General features: G+C 44.4%; 1 protein-coding gene and 1 long non-coding RNA gene across 7 annotated transcripts in view; one reads left to right on the top strand and one right to left on the bottom strand.

Annotated features, from left to right (window-relative positions):
* LOC134359330 (uncharacterized) overlaps positions 1–20,072 on the bottom strand; it is a 124,192-nt gene that overhangs the window by 38,744 nt on the left and 65,376 nt on the right. The gene's annotated exons all lie outside the window — the stretch shown is intronic.
* The window catches only part of pde3a (phosphodiesterase 3A, cGMP-inhibited), a 547,044-nt gene that overhangs the window by 518,453 nt on the left and 8,519 nt on the right, over positions 1–20,072 (top strand). For all 6 annotated transcript variants that reach the window (XM_063072391.1, XM_063072390.1, XM_063072389.1 and 3 more), the window contains 3 exons: positions 1,964–2,167; positions 5,681–5,842; positions 7,225–7,459. In XM_063072391.1, the coding sequence (XP_062928461.1) occupies positions 1,964–2,167; positions 5,681–5,842; positions 7,225–7,459 (601 nt within the window). The remainder of the gene's footprint in view (positions 1–1,963; positions 2,168–5,680; positions 5,843–7,224; positions 7,460–20,072) is intronic.

Genomic DNA, 20,072 nt, shown 5'->3' with positions numbered 1-20,072 from the left:
AATTATAACACTAACGTAATGCTAATTTAATATTTATGGAACTCAGAGACCTTTAGACTACAGTCTTCCATTGGGTTATTAATATATATCATAAATGAGCCATACATCTGGATAAAATCCTTGGGAAAAAACGAAATGCACACACTATGAGGTTCCTCATGAGGTTTCAGGTCCTGTGCACAGTGCATAGATTAACCCTATTATACAGGTTGAAGGAGTTTCTTTTCTTGAATAAAACATCAAAAGGTCCAGGACACTTTTTGACAAAATGTCAGAGATCTACTATCCATCTATCTCTTAACCACTGAAATTATATTAAGTCAGAAACGACGGAATCTTGGTGTGGAAATTTACTGCTTTGCTTCATGTGCCAATGCTAGCTAAACTTTAAAAATAGTAAGGATGTGACGGGGCTTGTCAGGGTACAGGCTGTGAGAGCACTTCTGTTGGGAGAGTCTAGATTTGGAAGTATTTTTTTTAGAATAAGGCTAAAAGGAAAATAAATGTCTTCTCCCAAAGAGATGTGAACCTTCAGAATTCTCTGTCCCAGAGAAGCAATAACGCTAGGCCATTTTACATTCAAATAAGGCTGAGATACGTAGATATCTGCACTACAAGGGAGTGGAGCATTATAATAATTAAACACATAAATGTTGTTTGGGTCAAAATCAAATCAACCAATTGGCCTGCTTCTTCCTCTATTTCTTTGGTAAGAAATGTATTATTTCTTTCAATAGCAACAGCAACCTGTGTTAATATCACAACGTTAAAGCTGTGAAACAACAATAATCTTAAAGCAGCAGCCACAGACTGCTGGAGGAACTCAGCAGTCAGGCAGCATTTATGGAAAAGTGTGAACAGTCAACATTTCAGGCTAAGACTATTCATCAGGACTTTGGCCCGAAACATCGACTGTTTACTCTTTTCCATAGATGCTGCCTGACCTGCTGTTCCTCCAGCATTCTGTGGCTGTTGCTTTGGACTTCATGCATCTGCCGATTTTCTCGTATTTGTAGTAATCTTAAAGTACATTTTGCAATTAAGCACTGTAAGGAAATATTACAACGGTTGCTAAAAGCTTAGCAACTTATAGATCTGTTGGTATAAACGAAGGGCCATGCAGCCAACTTCTCCCTATCCTTCAGAAAAGGAAAACAATTAGAAAAACCCTTTGTGTGGCCGGATATAGACCATGACTTAAGAGTTAGCATGCCGTGACATCATGACTCAACCCAATTTTGTCAGGAAAGGGTTCAAGTTGGGACTAGAAGCCTGTGCTAACCCAAGATAATACAGCTGACATGTTTTAATGAAACCATCATCTAAATGTTACTGATTTGATTTACTTTGGAGAATTCAGCAAGCTTGTCACTTTAGTACATTATTGAAAGAGTATTGTACTGTCCAAAAACATTATGCCAAAGTCCCACTTACTCTGTGATGTAGAATTGGAGGATCCCACAAAGCCGATTAGAAAAGAGCAGAGTTCTCCCAGTGTCTTGCTAATAGTAATCCCTCATCCAACAAACAAAACATATGATTCTTGTCATTTTACTTGCCGTTGAAGGACCTTTCCATTTGCAATTTGGTTGCCACATTTGTAGTAAATGTACTTTACTAGTATTGAAGCGTAGTGTGTCTACCTTAGATTATGAAAAGCATTTCATTTGATGTAGGGATCACTTAACCTACAACCCATGGTTCACCCGGAAGGTTTTCTGTAGTCAGATTTATCAAATATGTAAATGTTCCAAGTATGACTACCCACCCCCCCCAAACTGTAGGAGAATCTACAATAATATGTTGTTGCTTTTTAATATTGTACTGCATTACTTCATTCTTGACATCTTCAGTACTGGCCAAGATGATGGTCTGAAGCCCTGACCCAGAGCTAAATTTAAACCTAACCCACACCACACACATACAGAGTCAGCAGGCTGACTTCACTTGTGCTTCATTGCAGGCTGTTCTCTACAATGACCGTTCAGTGTTGGAGAACCATCATGCTGCCTCAGCATGGAACCTGTTCATGTCGCAGCAGGAGTACAACTTTCTGGTCAACTTGGATCACGTTGAATTCAAGCGATTCCGATTTCTTGTCATCGAGGCCATATTGGCCACAGATCTCAAGAAACACTTTGATTTTCTTGCAGAGTTCAATGCAAAGGTAACCAGCTTCAACTGAATTTATTATGTTCTAATCTTTTGATAGAATGGTTCTGGTATCCTTCAGAAATCTGTTGGTGACAAATTGCAATATACAGTATTTACAGGAGAAGGAGACAGTTCATCCAAGGAGAATATAAAATACTGCCATGAGGCATCAAATACATCTTAAAAGTCCTGAAAGTTTGTTCCACTATTCTACCCAGCAATGCTATCACTTTAACAGTTTAAAGTTGAATCTACAGGTGTACCTCCTTAAGACTACCCTTTATGGATGAGGAGACTGGTCATTCAAAGTACTAGTAAAAAACTGTTGCCTTTGAGCCCTTATGATCAACATGGAGTTCAAGAGCCGTGAGGTGACGTTGCACTCTATAAAACCCTGATAAGACTACACTTGGAATATTGTGCTCAGTTCTGGTCGCCTCATTATAGGAAGCAAGTAAAAGCTTTAGATGGTGCAGAAGAGATTTACCAGGATTACGCCTAGTTCAGAGAGCATGTCTTATGAAGAAAAGTTTCACAAGCTAGGGCTTTTCTCTTTGGAGGAAAGGAGGATGAAAGGTGACCTGATAGAAATGTACAAGACAATAAGAGGCATAGATTGAGTGGATAGCCAGAGACTTTCTCGCAGGGTAAAACTGGCTAATACAAGGGGGCATAATTTTAAGAGGATTAGAAAAAAGTATAGGGGTCTGAGGTAAGTTTATTTACACAGACAGTGGTCGGCGCGAGGAATGCCTCTGCCAAGGGTAGTAGTAGATGCAGATATATTAGGGGCATTTAAGAGACTCTTAGATGGACATATAGATGATAGAAAAATGGGCAGCTATGTAGGAGGGAAGGATTTGATTGATCTTAGAGCAGGTTAAGAGGTCAGTATAATATCAAGAGCTAAAGAGCCTGTACTATGCTGTAGTGTTCTGTGCTCTATGTTCAACTTATTTATACAGAAATCATTAGTTTTAGTTTAGGCAGGTGGCTTGTTTCATCTTTGCATGTGTTTTAGTGGGTGCAAACATGCAGAGTTCTTTTCCCAGCAATTACAACAGGAGCATACAGGCACAGCCAAAAATTAAGGTATGAACCTGTTATTGCTACTTAACTTTCCTCAGAATTTTTTGTTTTCGGTTTGCTTACATCAATGAGTCCTTTATTTAAAATTACATATCTCTAGCTGCTATACCTCAACCCCCAGATCTCAGGTCCTTTTAACTTGTTAATATTACATTGATCTAAGCGTACCACAGTTTCCACTTCTGGATTAAGAAATACCAAGACAAACTGAGTGCCACTCCTCCTGACTTCCTTCATGTACAGGTCAGATTCAAATACTTACGTGCCTGATTTTACATGTAGTTAATCAAAGCTGACTATTGGAAAAACTCAGCTACCTCTCCTTCAACACTCCATTGTGCAACCTTTGCAAGCCATGCAAGCAATTATAACCCTAAATTAGAAAACATATGAGGAGCGTTTGATGACTCTGGGCTTGTACTCACTGGAGTTTAGAAGAATAGTGGCAGGAGGGATCTCATTGAAACCTATTAAATATTGAAAGACCTACATAGAATAGGTGTGGAGAAGATTTTTCCTATAATGGATGAATCGAGGGCCAGATGGCACAGCCTCAGAATACAAGAACATTCCTTTAGAACAGACATTTGGAGGAATTTCCTCAGGCAAAGGGTGGTGAATCTGTTGAACTCCATGGCACAGTGGTCTGTGGAGGCCAAGTCATCAGGTATATTTAAAGCAGAGGTTGGTAGTTTCTTATTTAGTAAGTGTGTTAAAGGTGACAGGGAGAAAGCAGGAGGATTGAGAGGATTATTAAATCAGCCAAGATTGAATCGCAGGGCGGACTCGATGGGCTGAATGGCTGAATTTTGCTCCTATGTCTTATGGTCATATGGCCTTAAAGGCAACAGTTATTGTTAACTCAAAGGCTGAGCTTTTATACCATCTACTTAAAAGATGTTTTATGCCTGTGTTATCTCATTGATTCTCAAGTGAATGTGAATGTGATGCTCAGCTGAATCAGTGCCCAACCTGGTTGAAAGTTGAACAACAGTTTGACACTTTGACAAGGGTTATAAATGCTTACAAATATGATTGAATTAGAATTTTAATTTCTCTTAGTACAGTGAGAAATAATTTAGGGGAATTTCAGTGGACCATGTGTTCATGAGATTCATGTACTAATCTAGATTCCTGTACATTTTAATATAGGTTATATACACTTCAATTGACTTACTGTGGCTGGTTGCCAGCAAATATCAGTCTTTGATAGTGAAGTGAAAGGAGAATAGTTGTCCTCTCTCTGCACAGGACATGTTGTTAACATGCAGAACAAATGATATACTATGTATATATCAATAAACAAATTAATATCAGTACACTACTCATAGTGTTAATGCCCAATACAACTTGGTAATGTGCACTGCATGCTGATATTAATATACATTATATGTTGTTAATGCACACCACATGTTCATGCACAGATGCTTTTAATTGACATCAGTTCTTAACATAGTGAAAATGCAGAACTTCACCTGTCCCTCAACCAGTTCATTTTTCGCTCTTGGTATATAGTGCATGCTTTAGTACATGGAATATAATACAGCGTAAACACATTGTGCAAGTTAATTCATACTATTATTATATTATTATATGTTGCATTAAGCTGTAAGTGAGCAGTGGATGTTAATACGTACAGTACACTCAGTGGTTACTTTGTTAGGTATCCTCCATACCTAATAAAGTGGCCACTGAGTGTATGTTCATGGTTTACTGCTACTGTAGTCTGTCCACTTTAACGTTTGATGTACTGTGCATTCAGAGATGCTCCTCTGCACACCACTGTTGTAACGCATGGTTACTTGAGTTACTGTCACCTTCCTGTCAGCTTGAAGCAGTCTGACCTCTCCCTTTAGCAAGGGCATTTTCACCCACAGAACTGCCACTCACTGAATATATTTTTGGGGTTTTTCTGCATCATTTTCTGTGAACTCTAGAGACTGTAGTGCGTGAAAATCCCAGTAGATCAGCAGTTTCTGAGATACTCAAACCACCCTGTCTGGCGCCACCAATCATTCCACTGTCAAAGTCGCTTAAATCACGTTTCTTCCCCACTCTGATGTTTAGGTTGAATAACAAATGAGCCTCTTAACCATGTCTGCATGCTATTGCTCATTGAGTTGGTGTCACGATTGGCTGATTAGATATTTGATTAATGAGCAGATGTATATGTGTACCTAATAAAACGGCCACCGAATGTATATTGGTATTGCATAACACTTGTTGATGTGTATTTTCTAGTGAGGCTTTACAGAATAATCGCACAGCTTCAGAGAAATACACAAACTGATAGAATGATTGCTTTATTCTTCATTCAAGTTCTTTCCTTAGAGAGAAAATTTTCTAAGCTGTTTTCCAGACGTTTTGTGTACTACTGATAACCTGCTGTGACAACCTATTGCATATTGAATTTGTAATTGAATTCCCTGTGTTGCAGGTGAACGAGGAGGTGGGACCGGGTATTGACTGGGCAAATGAAAATGATCGCTTGCTGGTTTGTCAAATGTGCATTAAGCTCGCTGACATCAATGGGCCTGCCAAGTGCAAGGAGCTTCATTTAAGATGGACAGAAGGGATTGTTAATGAGTTTTATGAGCAGGTTAGTCATGTGTCATTAAATGATGAATTGCTTTTACCTGGGTTTCACCAATTCAGATCCCAGTGAGGAGTTTTCCATTTTGAAGATTGACACAAAATACGTGGCAAAGTTGGTAGAACAGCTGCTCACAACCTTGACCTCGATTGCTGTCTGCATGGAGTTTTCATGTTCTACCTGTGACTGTGTGGCTTTCCTCCAGGTGCTCTGGATTCCTCCCACATCTCAAAGCTATGTGGATTGGTAGGGTAATCGACCACTGTGAAATTGCCCCTGGGGATTAAATAAAGCCATGGAATCTGGGGAAAGTTAATCAGGATGTGAGGAAATTGAAAAGTGGGATTCGTGTAGGATTAGTGTAAATAGGCAGATGGGGTGTTCTCAGACTCATTGTACCATACCTCTCGGTGTCCCCATGTCTAGCAGGGAGTCACCCCCTCAGGATAGGATATCACAGACCTTTGATATACTATCCATTAATTTTAAGCTAACCTAGTTTGGTTTGTTGGCATTCATACAATCTTACTACATTCCTTGCTGACACATGCCCTAAAATATCACAGCTAATGTACACGTGTGCAAAAGTCAAGTATAAGAGGGCGAAGTTCTTGCCCACACCGTGCCCCAATCCCTAACTTGAGCTGTTCAATAAAGTTGGTATGGACCACTCCGACATCTCCTGCTCATTCTCGTGTAGGGGACCTAAATCAAGGGTCCTCCGGGAAAACATGAAGATGTGACTTTCCTGACACCCTGGCAGCCCAAGGATGTTACTGGGTCTGAAATTAGTTTATTTCCCTTAATTATTTTTACAGGGGTATCTTTGTGGCTTTTGACTAATGGATTCTAGCATGCACAGGACCCATTAAGTATGTTTCTCCGGTACGAGGCAATAAATCTGAGAAAAAGTCAAACCAATATGATTCACAAGAAACTCTGCAGAAGCTGAAAATCCAGAGATACACCCAAAATGCTGGAGGAACTCAACAGGACAGGCAGTATCTATGGAGAGGAAAAAACAGTCAACATTTCAGGCTAAGTCCCTCTAAAGATGAGTTTCTCCAGCATTTTGTGTGTTTTTCTCAATATTATTCTACATTTTCCCCAACCTTATTCTCCTTCAGAGGATGGTGGTGAGCAATCTTCTTGAACAATATTTTGAATTCCATAGTGCTTTAGATAGGGAATTCTGGAATGTTGATTTATCCAACATAATGGAATGGTGAAGTATATCCACTTGTGAATGGCCAGCAACTTGGAGTGCAATGGTTTCCATGTTTTAGCCCCCAAGAGATTCTGGGTTTGGGAGGTATTGGTATCTATTCTATAGACAGGGGACATAGCAGACACATTTAGGAATTTGCTGAGTGATCTCTCTTGCACAGGGGGATGAGGAAACGAGTCTCGGACTTCCCATCAGTCCATTCATGGACCGCTCAGCCCCACAGCTGGCTAAACTTCAGGAATCATTCATCACCCATATAGTGGGACCACTGTGCAACTCCTACAACTCAGCAGGCTTAATACCAGGTAGATGGGTGGAGGATAACGAGGAAGAAGAGGAGGATGAGGAAGAAGCAGAAACAACAGAAGAGGAGGGTGCATTGGAAACAACTACAAGTAAGTTCTTTTTTTTTGTAGTTACACTTAAGCTTATTTTCACTCAGTGTGATATGGTCTTCATTTTGGGACCAGGAGCCTTTGGTCCCACACTGCCAGGTTCAGGAGCAGTTATTACCCCTCATCCCCCAGGCTGCTGAACCAATGTGAATAACTTCACTCACCTCAACGCTGAACAGACTCCACAATCAATGGACTCACTTTCAAGGATTTTACAACTCAGTATTATTAGGCTACTTTTAAAAATTTATTTGTATGATTATTTACATATTGGTTGTTTGTTAGTCTTTGTTATTTATAGTTTTTAATAAATTCTGTTGTATTTCTGTTTTCCTCTAAATGCCAGCAAAGAACATGAATCTCAAGGTAGTACATGGTGATGAATATGCAACGCTCAGGTCTATTGGCTCGTGTTTATCTAGGGGAAACCCTGTCCGTCCGCCCGCCCGACCGTGTCTCACGGTTTGCATCGTTGCTGTGTAATGCCACCTGGTACAACCTCACACATCAATTATCAGACCACACAATGTACACTTTACAGATTACACTTTATAAATCTTACTGAGACTATGAGATTAATAGAGGTACAATATAAAAGAGAAAGAAAAGGTGCCAGGCTTATCAAAGTTCAACTTCTTTGTGCACACAAGTTGGAACTCAAATAACAGGGCCTCCTCTTCACCCTGCGATCCCCTCCAACCCCCTCGACTCGCCGCTCGGGACCAACCATGGTGGTCGACCAGAGCGCTTCTAGCATGTCCTTCTTCTCCGGGTCTCCTCCTGGAAAGCCCACCAAACCACGTGGTTCCCAGCCATATGAGACAGAATATCACCCACAAAAAGGATAACGTGAACACCCACTGGTTCATTCTCTCCCTTATCAATAATATAACCCAAACAAGCTGCTAGAAAAAGAACCACTGTCTCAGCAGTTAACATCACAGAGAAACCATTTTAATTATAGCATAACAAAGAAGCCATTTTGATTAGCCTACGTAGTAACATAAAAGAAGAAACCTCTTACACTCTCCCCCCACCAAATAAAAGTCAGGTCCTCATGACAGTAAAGGAGTTCACCAATGCTCCTTGCAAAACACAAAACCCAACCCAGGTGCATAAAGCAGTGACATAACTTCCCAGGGCAGTAGAGATCACACCCTGTTCTCCCGGCACTACATAGCTCAACCTCTCCAGGGGGTGCCTACTCCTCTGAGACCTCGATATCTCCTCTGGTGACCCTTCCGACTCAGACACCACTGGGAGACACCCCGGGTCTACCTGTCGAACCCTCGCCCACTCCCTCACTGGGACCCCTCATCAACTTGGAGCCCCCTGTCTTGGGTTCTGGTTCCACCCTCTCTCCCTCCAAGGCCAGCTGTATCCCAGGCTGCCCCCCAACACTCTCCCTCCTCTTCTTCCGGTACCGGGGAATTAACGAAGTAGGTGCCACACATCCAAATCATCATCTTCCAAAGCAGTATCCCTTTCCAGGGTGGGGCCCGGCCCCGTCTCTTTCGCAGCGAGTTCTTCCCTCACCCTGCGCCCCCGCAGAGTCCTCGTACTAGGCGTAAACTCCCATTCGGGCTCTTGGTCTACCTGCACCTTTTGACCCAGAGGCAACAGGTGGTTCCGATGGAGTACCTTGACAGGCCCCTTCCCATCCTCGGGTCTCACCTGGTAAACAGGTGGGTTCGGCATCTGGCTCTCTACCACATAGGGGTTGGCCGCCCAGCGATCCACCAACTTATGTTAACCAGGTAGTCCTAAATTCCGTATGAGGACCCGGTCTCCCAGCAATAGTTGGGCGAACTTCACTTTCTGATCATACCTCCTCTTATTCCTCTGGTTCTGCTTGGTGGCCGCCGCCTCAGCCAACTCGTACACCCTTTTCAACTCTCTCCTCATATCAGACACATATTTCAGATAGGGCTTTGAAGGTAATTCACCCGCTTCAGTCCCAAAACAAAGGTCAATGGGCAACCTCGCTTCCCGCCCGAACATCAGACAATAGGGCGAGAACCCCGTAGCGTCATTGCGAGTACAATTGTAACAGTGAACCAAGTGCCCGATGTGCTGACTCTACTCACTCTTCTGACCGATCTCCAGAGTCCTGAGCATGTCCAACAGGGTCCGGTTAAACCTCTCGGGCTAAGGATCACCCTGCGGGTGATAGGGTGTGGTCCTGGATTTCTCGACCCCAAGCATATCCAGTAATTCATGGATAAGCCTGTTCTCGAAGTCCTGTCCCTGATCACTATGGATCCGCTTGGGAAGGCCATAATGAACAAAGTACTTCTCCCATAACACCTTCGCCACTGTAGTCACTTTCTGGTCCTCAGTAGGAAAAGCCTGCGCATATCTAGTGTAGTGATCCGTGAGGACTAAGACATTGACGGTGTTGCTGGTGTCTGGCTCAATAGACAGGAAATCCATACACACCAGGTCCATGGGTCCCGAACTCTGCAAGTGGGATAACGGAGCCGCCTGTGCAGGCAGGGTCTCCCTCCGGATGCAGCGACTGCATACCTTACAGTATTCTTCAACCTCCCCCCTCATCCGGGGCTAGTAAAACTGGTCCTTGAGTAATCCATAGGTCTTTTCTGCACGCAAATGCCCGGAATCATCATATAGTGACTTGAGCACAGTCTTCTGATACTTCTCAAGCAGGTCCAGCTGGCAACGCCGGGGGTGGTCCAGGGGCGACATGACCCAGTACAAGATTTGGTTCTTCAGCTTCAACCGAGGCCACTCCTTAAGTAGTAAGGGCACTGAGGCGTGTTTTGCCTTCTCCGCCTGAGCCAGATCCCCCTTTTTAGCCGCGTACCAGATAGTGCCAATGCCCGCTGGGCCACCCCACTTCCTCGGGGCTCAACTCCAGCAACTGCTGGTTCTTCAGAGCAGTCAAATTACAGTAAACAGTGGGTAGTGCATCATCATCAACCCCCAGTTGATCCACTGCCCGATCTGGCCCCATCGAGTCTCCTGCTTTAGTGTTGCTCGCAAATTGACACATGGCCTTCACTCCTGGGGCGGGGACGCTCTCCCACGCCTTGTCCATGCCCGATCCCTCATGCACCCGATGAGATAAAACATCTGCATCGATGTTCCGGCTCCCTGGCCAGTACTTCAGGCTGAACTTACAGGCAGACAAGGCCACCAACCACCGATACCCAGTAGCATCCAGTTTTGCTGAGGTCAGAATACAAGTGAGAGAATTGTTGTCCATTCTCACCTCAAACTTGGCCCTGTATGGATAGTTGCTCAACTTGTCCACCACCGCCCATTTCAGCGCCAGGAACTCCAACTTGTGAGTGGGATAGTTTCTCTCAGATGGCGACAAACTTCAGCTGACAAACACCATCAGCCTCAATTCGTTGCCTTGCTCCTGGTACAGGACAGCCCCCAGACCCTCTCAGCTGGCATCAGTGTGTAGCACATACTGCTTCCGGGGGTCAGCAAAAGCCAACACCAGGGCCTGTGTCAGCGCCCTTTTCAGCGATCGGAACGCCTCCTCACATTGAGCATCCCACCTCAATCCAAAGGGCTCCGACCGGTTCAAGTATCCTCCTACCTCCTGCCCTCAGTCTCCCTTCATTTCCTTCCCCACAGGTGGATAACCACACAAAAGCTGGTTCAATGGATGACTCATTTTAGCATATTCTTTCACGAATCACCGGTAATATCCACAAAACCCCAAAAATGAGCGTAAGGCGCTCACCTTCTGGGGTCTCGGCCAGGTGGTCACCGTGGCTATCTTAGCCAGAGCAGTAGCCACTCCATCTCGCGAAATTATGTGCCCGACGTAACCGACCGACGTCTTGCAGAACTGGCATTTATCCAGGGAAAGTTTTAATCCTTCCTCCTTCAGCCGACTCAGCACCTTCAGCAGCCGCTCCTCATGTTCCTCCAACGTAGATCCAAACACTATCAGGTCATCCAGATACACCAACACATCGAGCAAATTCATATCCCCCACCGTCCTCTCCATGAGCCCCTGGAAGGTGGCTGGGGCCCCCAATATGCCCTGGGTCATTTGTTCGAACTGAAAGAATCCCAGGGGACAGATGAAGGCCGTCTTCTCTTTATTGACCTCACTCATCGGAATCTGGTAATACCCACTCCGCAAATCCAATACGCTAAACCACTGCAGCCCACTCCAACAGGCCAACGCGTCTTCAACCCTCGGGGCCGTATACTGGTCAGGGACAGTGCGCCGGTTCAGGGTCCTATAGTCCACATACATGTGTATCTTCCCATTTTTCTTCCTAGCCACTACTATGGGGGACGTATTGGGGTTCCGGGACTCCGCGATAATCCCTGCATCCTTCAACTGCCGCAAATGCTGCCACACATCTTCCACATCTGCCGGGGCCAACCACCGCGACTCTTCTGTAAACAGGGTGTCATTTGTCATCCAGATAGTGTGCCGAGAGCTCTTGGAACATCCCACATTAAACTCGCCCTGAGAAAAGACATCCCCTAGCTTCAACATCTTCTCCACCAGCCTGCTCTTATACTCCGGCGGCACAGGGGAGTCCTCAAAATTAAAGGTGATCTCCCTCTCCATTGTGTTCCTTACAATCTCCCCCATCCAGCGTGCCTGTAGAACTGAGGGCCTCTGCAATTCAGGTCTCACCAGTACCCCAACCGGGAACCGGGACTCCCCTTCAAGGTCTTCCGGGGCATCTACTAACAGGGTCTTGCCCGCCGGTACTCCGGAGAATCTGGGGGTCACCATCACTAGTACCACCTCCCCTGGCCGTATCACTTTAGGCCTCGCCTGAGTACACCACATCTTCCCTCGTTTGAACTCAGGATCCAGCCGCTGGGGGTCATCTGCTTCTTCGAACACCGCTCGGAACACAGGGTGTACCGAGAGGGTCTCCAGAAAGTTCTCCCCCGCCTTCTCCTTACAGGCTCCCAGGAGTCGTCGCACAAGAGGGGAGTTAGTCCCCACCAGAAGGGCAGCGCCACCTGTTTCCACTGGATCCGGACAAACCAACACCAACGTCTCAAGGGCTTCTGACACTCCCAGATCGCCCTACGAGAATTCCAGTCTCACTGACAGGTACCCATCGTACGGGTAATCACCATCACTTATACCCCAAATCTCCAGCGCAATAAACGGGGTTACTGGCAAATGCTTTAGACATCTGTTGTAGAACGACCGGTACAATAAGGTAACCTGCGACCCTGTGTCAAGGATGGCTCTTGCAAAGATTCCCTCTATCCATAGGGACACGCTGGAACGGGGTCCCACTGATCCATCCGGAATAAGGGCTTGGGCTTTCGGGGGTCCCATGGCTGATTTCTGGGAACGTGTTCCTCTAGAGACTCCAGTCCGTTCCCTCACTGAGTCTCTCCTAAGTTTCCCGACAGCTCTCCCTTCTTAGTTGCCCGGGGGGCTTGCCCTCCGTGGGGTGCCTTGTTTCTCACAATCCCTCCGAAAGTGTCCCTCTTCCCCACAGCTGTAGCACACCTCCTGCCGCTTACATTCCCGCTGGAAATGCCCCTTTTTCCCACAGTTATAGCACACGCTACCCGCCACCCCTCTTCTCCCAAAACGCCCGCCACACCCAGCCCTCTGCGTGGGCTGTCCCCTGAAGGGGGCACTCTCCCTGTCCATCCCCTCAAGCGAGGTGTCCCTACCCATCTGGGACTCCTTGGGTTTCTCAGTTCTCAAACTGGCCACCACCTCCTGTACCGCTGAGGATCGTTCCTGGTGGCTAGAGCCCTCTTTCCCGTCCAACGCGCTCTCATCCTCCCGCACCTCCCTAATCAGCTGCCCGAATGACGGAAGGGGGCTCCTTTTATAGGACTGCCAGAAACTCCAAGCCACCTTGTCCTCCCCCAGGAAACCACTAAATATCTGATTCATCCTCAACCTCACCACCTCGTCCGCCTTCACTACCCCTCGGCGCTGCAACACATTAAGCATTCTCTCCAGCCAAAAAATGAGAACATTCTCAGCTTTAGGCGGGGCCCCTCGGCCCTCCTCACCGGGGAGGTAATGGCGGCTGCTAACTCGGAGGTCTCACCTCTGGCTGGGGGACGGGGCCTGGCCAAGACTTCCCTCTCTGACCCTCCACCACTGGCTATTGGCCCCTCCCCTGGGGTCTCATCTAACTCCTCCTCCGGGATCTCCTCACTTTCTTCCTCTGGGAGGGTGTGGAGACCCCACGGCCTCTCCTCCCCCAGGACACTGACCGTCGCTGGCAGTTCCAACGTCATGACATCAGCACTCGTACGAACCAACGCCCAGCTAGATTCCACTTCTTCACCACACCTTCTAGCTACCAGTTCTACCTGGCCGATACCTTTGATCAAACTCAACCCTCGCACTAGTACTTCTCTCGAAGCGTGGAAATCCACCCCACTTAACACGCACGCATGATTAACCGGTACGTCCTCTAACTCAAACCAGCTTACAATCTTATCTCGATCCATCTCCACACTACTTAACGTGGCGATTTATACAGCTTACCCCGAATTCAATCCTGGACGAGGCCCCACAAACGTAACGCTCAGGTCTGTCGGCTCGTGTTTATCTAGGGGAAACCCCGTCCACCCGCCAAACTGTGTCTCACGGTTACGTTGTTGCTGTGTAATGCCACCTGGTACAACCTCACACATCAACTATCAGACAGCACACAATGTACACTTTACAGATTACACTTTATAAATCTTACTGAGACTATGAGATTAATAGAGGTACAATATAAAAGAGAAAGAAAAGGTGCTAGGCTTATCAAAGTTCAACTTCTTTGTGCACACAAGTTGGAACTCAAATAACAGGGCCTCCTCTTCACCCTGCGATCCCCTCCGACCCCCTCGACTCGCCGCTCGGGACCAACCATGGTGGTCGACCAGAGCGCTTCCAGCACGTCCTTCTTCTCCGGGTCTCCTCCTGGAAAGCCCACCAAACCACGCGGTTCCCAGCCATATGAGACAGAATATCACCCACAAAAAGGATAACGTGAACACCCACTGGTTCATTCTCTCCCTTATCAATAATATAACCCAAACAAGCTGCTAGAAAAAGAACCACTGTCTCAGCAGTTAACATCACAGAGAAGCCAATTTAATTATAACATAACAAAGAAGCCATTTTGCTTAGCCTACACAGTAACATAAAAGAAGAGACCCCTTACAAATACATACTTTAATAATAGATTAACTTTGAACTTAAACAGCTATTATTAATTGTCCTTGATAAGGAGGTATTGAACCATCTTCCAGAACAACTGTAGTGCTTCTGGTGAAGATGCTCCCAATATGCTGTTGGGTAGCTTTTTAAGTATTTAAACTCAGTGACGGTGTTCAATAGTTATTGAAGCAATATATATCCAAAATGGGGCTGTGTGCTACTTGGAGAGGAATGTACAGATGATGTTATCCTCATGTGTCTGCCGCCACTGGCCTTCTGGAAAACCACATCAGAGCAGCCTTCTTGAGTTGTTTCAGTACATTTTACACATGGTGAAAACAACACACATAGTAAGCCGAAGGTGAATGTTTTGGTTGGTAAGATGCATTTCTCACACATGGTATTCAACTACTTGAGAGAGTTGCACACACAAAATGCTACAGGAACTCAGCATGCCAAACAGCAACTTTGGAGTGGAATAAAGAGTCAACTTTACGGATCTCCATAGACGCTACCTGACCTGCCGAGTTTCTCCACCATTTTGTGTGTATTACCCAGTAATCTATCATTGATTCCAGCTGATGGTCCCTCATCAGAGACACACCTTGAGAATGGAGAAACCTCAGCACTCATTATCAAATAATTAAGACAAAGAACACCAATGGATTTAAGGGGAAGCTGCCATTTGCATGGTGCAGAAAGGGATGTAAGGATATGATGGCTAAGGTTTGTGAAAAGATTAAGAAACACACCTAAAATATTTGTAGCCCCCATGGCCAGCCTCAGGGTCGCTCGTCTCGCTGTCGTCTAGGAAAACAGCCCTCGGCCCCGCCAAACTGAGTAATTAGTTTGTGTGTATGCTGTGTGATGTACCCCACCCCGCCCAAATAACAGACAATACACCAGATACGGTTAAATGAATTACAATTTATAGATATTACTGGAAGTATATAATTAATAGATAATAAAATATAAAAGGAAAATAAGGGGCACCACACTTATCAAAGTTCAATCTCTTCGTGCACAAACGGTTGGAGCTCGGGACCCTCCTTCTTCACCCTGCTATCCCCTCGGACCACCTTGACCTGCCGCCTGGGACCAACAACGGTGGTCGACCAGACAATCCACACGAGTCCGTCTCCGCTTTCTCTCCTCGCCGAACACCCTGGACCTCAGACTCCTGATCGGGGTCCGACCCCGTTAGCCGACTCACAGCACCTTGTCCATCCTCACTCTCTCTCTTGTGCCTTCTGCCCAAAAACCCACACATCACAATAACTTACAGACACACAGAAAGAATAACATCTATCCCAATTGGTTCGTTCATCTGCTTATCAGTAACATAATCCAAACAAACTGCCAGCGGGAGGACTTTCTCAGCAGTTAACATAACAAAGAAGCTAGTTCAATTATAACATAACAAAGAAGCCATTTTAATTAGCCTACGCAGTAACATAAAAGAAGAAACCCCTTACATATTTGAGCCAAATATTCTTTGCCTATCCTATGAATTATTTACTGTATCAAGTGAAAAACTTTGGCAGATACAATGATAATTATTATAGAGAGATATGACTGAAAATTTTCCCTGTTGCTGACCTCCATCAGTATCACACTACATTTTCTTTGGTGATGAACTGGTAAATCTATGTGCAGAAATACCACTCTGCTGCCTTATTTTTATTGGATCATTTTTCTTTCTTCATTTTTGTCTCCATAAGTATGAAACCTCAGCCTGGACTACAACCATTATACCTCAGGCAATTGACAGTCCATTGGGAGAACTCTTAACTCAACAGAAAATTGTTATGGAGATCCTGGTGTGCACTAAAGCTGTTTGACTTCTGCTCTCCATATTGTGTTGTGACAGTTTTAATCAAGGTTGTCAACTTTCAACAAGAGGGAGAGAGGGAGAAGGACGGAAAGAAATGGGGAGGGAAAGAGAGGATAATTTTCAGAGACAATAAATGGTAAGTTGGGACTGTTTTGCCAAAAATGAAGAAGGCTGCGAGGTGACCTTATAAAAGTTATGAGGGTCATAGGTCAGATAGATGGTTGCCATCTTTTTTCTTCATGGAGGGGAGTCTAAAACCAGAAGGCATAAGGTGAAAGGGGAATGATTTAAATAGGATCTGAGGAGCAAGCCTTTCATACAAATGGGAATCACAAATATAGGCATTGTGGCTGATTTGTGCCAAGCTCCACAGTTCTTAGGTGAAATAAGTTCTAAATCTGTTACAGTCATAACAATGTTAACCTTTCATTCCATGACCTTATGTGCAACATATATTGATGCAATCACTGTGTCATAAATACCTTATCCTACTGTATCAGTTCATCTAACAAGATTTTTAAATAAAGATTATTGAATTGACGTAGACACTCAGTGGCCTCATGAAGTGGCCTCTGTGTAGCGTTCTATTGCTGTAGCCCATCCACTTCCAGGTTCAACATGTTGTGCATTCAGTGATGCTCATCTGCACACCAGTGGTGTAACACATTGTTATTTGGTTACTGCCACTTTCCTGTCAGCTTGAACAAGTCTGGCTATTCTCCTCTAACTTCTCTCATTAGCAAGATGTTTTTGCCCACAGAACTGCTAATCACAGATTTTATTTTTGTTTTTACACCATTCTCTATAAAGTCCATAAACTGTTGTGCGTGAAAACCTCTAGAGATTAGTGGCTGTGAGATACTCAAATCACTCCATCTGGCTCCAACAATCATTCCACAATCAAAGCCACTTGGATTACATTTCTTCCCCTGTTCCGATGTTTGGTCTGAACAATAACTGAACCTCTTGACCATGTCAGCATGCTTTTATGCATTGAGTTTCGACCACGTGATTGGATGGCCAGATACTTGCCTTCACGAGCAGGTCTGCTGATGTACCTAATAAAGTGGCCACTGAGTGCATACCTCTTAGAATTTATATAGAGTCAGTGGTCCATATTGCAGTCAGGTGAATATAGTTAATCAATAGGCTTTGTTATTGCAAAATTACAAGCTTAAATCAAGTCTTTAATCATTCTACCAGCACTAAATTTCACGGTGGAGCATTAAGTTCCACGTCTGCCCAATGCTCGAATTTAATGCTGGCTCATGAATTATTCCTTCTGAGATTTTATAGAGATGGATCCTGCTTGATCCTAAAGTTCACCTCCCACACCATTCCCACAACCAGACTGGCTATTTATGGCTTCTCCACTCCAATCACCCTCAGTAACACCTTGTACTTGTTATCCCATGAGCCAAGAGCAAGCCACAGATGAAGGTGGTGCCCGTCAGAGATGATTAAGCTTCTGAAAATATTTAAATAAATAAAAACATATTTTCTTGAACAATATAGCAAATTAATGAAGTTTGCATTTATATCACGTAAACAATTACATTCATTGAAATACAGACATTCCCTCCTCACCCTTAATTTTACAGATCAGCCATCTCATCCACATGAATACCTCGGCATTAGGTGTGCCAGCCATGAATAATGTAGAACTGAGGGGTCAGGTGCAAAGTGCCCTTCAGTTTAGGATGAACTGGGAGCAGACCTGGTCTTGGGTGGAGTAAGTGTTCGGATGCACTGCACTAAAATGTGGAACACAATTGCACAAGAAAATAAGAACAGCAGTCGGCTACCTGGTCCCTCAAGCCTCCCATCCATTCAATGAGATCATTGCCTCAATTCCTCTTCTGTTTCAGCTCAAAGTAGCAGAGAATTCCTCCAACCTTTCAAACTTGTATTCCTCTTTTTTTTTAAAGAACCTCCAATAATCTAGCCTCCATAATAATTCAGGGTAGAGAATCCCAGAAATCTACCCAGAAGAAACGTTCACAGACCTCTGTTTTAAATGGCTACCCACCCCCCCCCCACCTTACCTTGCAACTATAACCTTCCGTTGTGTCTCTCCCAAGAATGGAAACATCTTAACATAAGTCCCAGCTGTTCTCTTTATACTGGCTTACAGAAATTAGTATATTTAAATCTTTTGAACAACCATTATCAGCTGGGAATTCTGAATAAACTGGATCACATCGTTTATCAGAACAACTGCTACACTTTTCTCATTGGCATTGAATTGACATGACGGGTGGAAAAATAATAGCAGAAACTACTGGAGAAACTCAACAGGTCAAACAACATCTGTAGATGGAGAGCTATCAATCATGTCAGTGTTCTTTCAAAAGAAATGTTGACTGTTTTTCTCTCCTCAGATGCTGCCTGACCTATTGAGTGTTTCCTGCAATCATTGTCATTATTTCAGGTTTCCAGTATTTGCATTTTATTTTACTTTATACTGTGTATATTCCACCTTCCTGACAGTTCCCTGAAACCTTGATGCCCCTATAGAATAAAAATCAGCAAACCTCTGGGACTGTCTGTCTATAAATAATAGTTCAGCCCCCAAATTTCTCAGGGGGAGAGAATCCGAAAGCTTCATAACAACGCATAAAGAAATTCATCCTCCTCTGCATGTTACACTGTTAATCTGAAAATGTATCCTCAGATCTAGTTTTCCCACAAGAGGACACATCCAGTTTTAAATAATAACTACCTTAAATCTTTCACATGTTGCCTTGTTAGAGATCCTGCCATTAGTGGAAACATCTCCACATCTACCCTGTCAACACCCCCTCAGATTTTAAATTTTCAGTAAGATCATCTGATCTCCAAATAATATAGATCTAACTGTAAATGATCGAAGAGATCTCTCATATCAGGAATTAGTTGAGTGAAATCTTCCCTAACTGCATCCAGTGCTATTGCAGATTGAAACAGTCTAGTCTGACATTCTTTGGTCCGGCTCCCATAGTCTGACATGCTTTGAATCTATAGTATAGATCTATACTAATTATCTAATTCGAACTATGACCTGATATTAACTACACTGGGATGATCGCCTGCCTTGGGTATTTGCGGTGCTGGGATATCTGATTTCCTGGTGAATGGGGTTTTGTGGTGTTATTTTTCTTACATCAACACAATTTTATATCACATGTTCAACATTAGTGCCATGACTTTTTCTTTCAGTGAACCCAGTGAGTTTAAAGGGAGCAACAGTAGCATAGCAGTTAACACGATGCTATTATAACTCGGGCATTGGAGTTCAGAGGTCAATTCCAACACCCTCTGTAAGGAGTTTCTCTGTTCTCCCCAGGACTGTGTGGGCTTCCTCCGGGTGCTCCGGTTTCCTCCCCCAGTGCAGAGATGTACAGTTAGTAGGTTAATTGGTCATTGTAATTTTTCCTGTGATTGGTTGTTATTCATCTGTCTCAAAGGACAATTCCTGTGGTTAGGCTAGAGTTTAATAGGTGGGTTGATAGGCAGCTCGGTTCATTGGACTGGAAGGGCCTGTTCCATGTAGTATCTCTGAATAAATAACTCAGTAAACTGAGTCCCAGCGCATTTCAGCCTGTAAGTTTCCGTCATCAGAACACAAGCCACACATCACAGCTTGGGTATCT

The sequence above is a fragment of the Mobula hypostoma genome, chromosome 20 (assembly GCF_963921235.1).
Source record: "Mobula hypostoma chromosome 20, sMobHyp1.1, whole genome shotgun sequence".
NCBI classification, from domain to species: Eukaryota; Metazoa; Chordata; class Chondrichthyes; order Myliobatiformes; family Myliobatidae; genus Mobula; species Mobula hypostoma.
The sequence above is the reverse complement of the archived record's forward strand: the minus strand, read 5'-3'. Positions and strand labels throughout refer to the sequence as shown.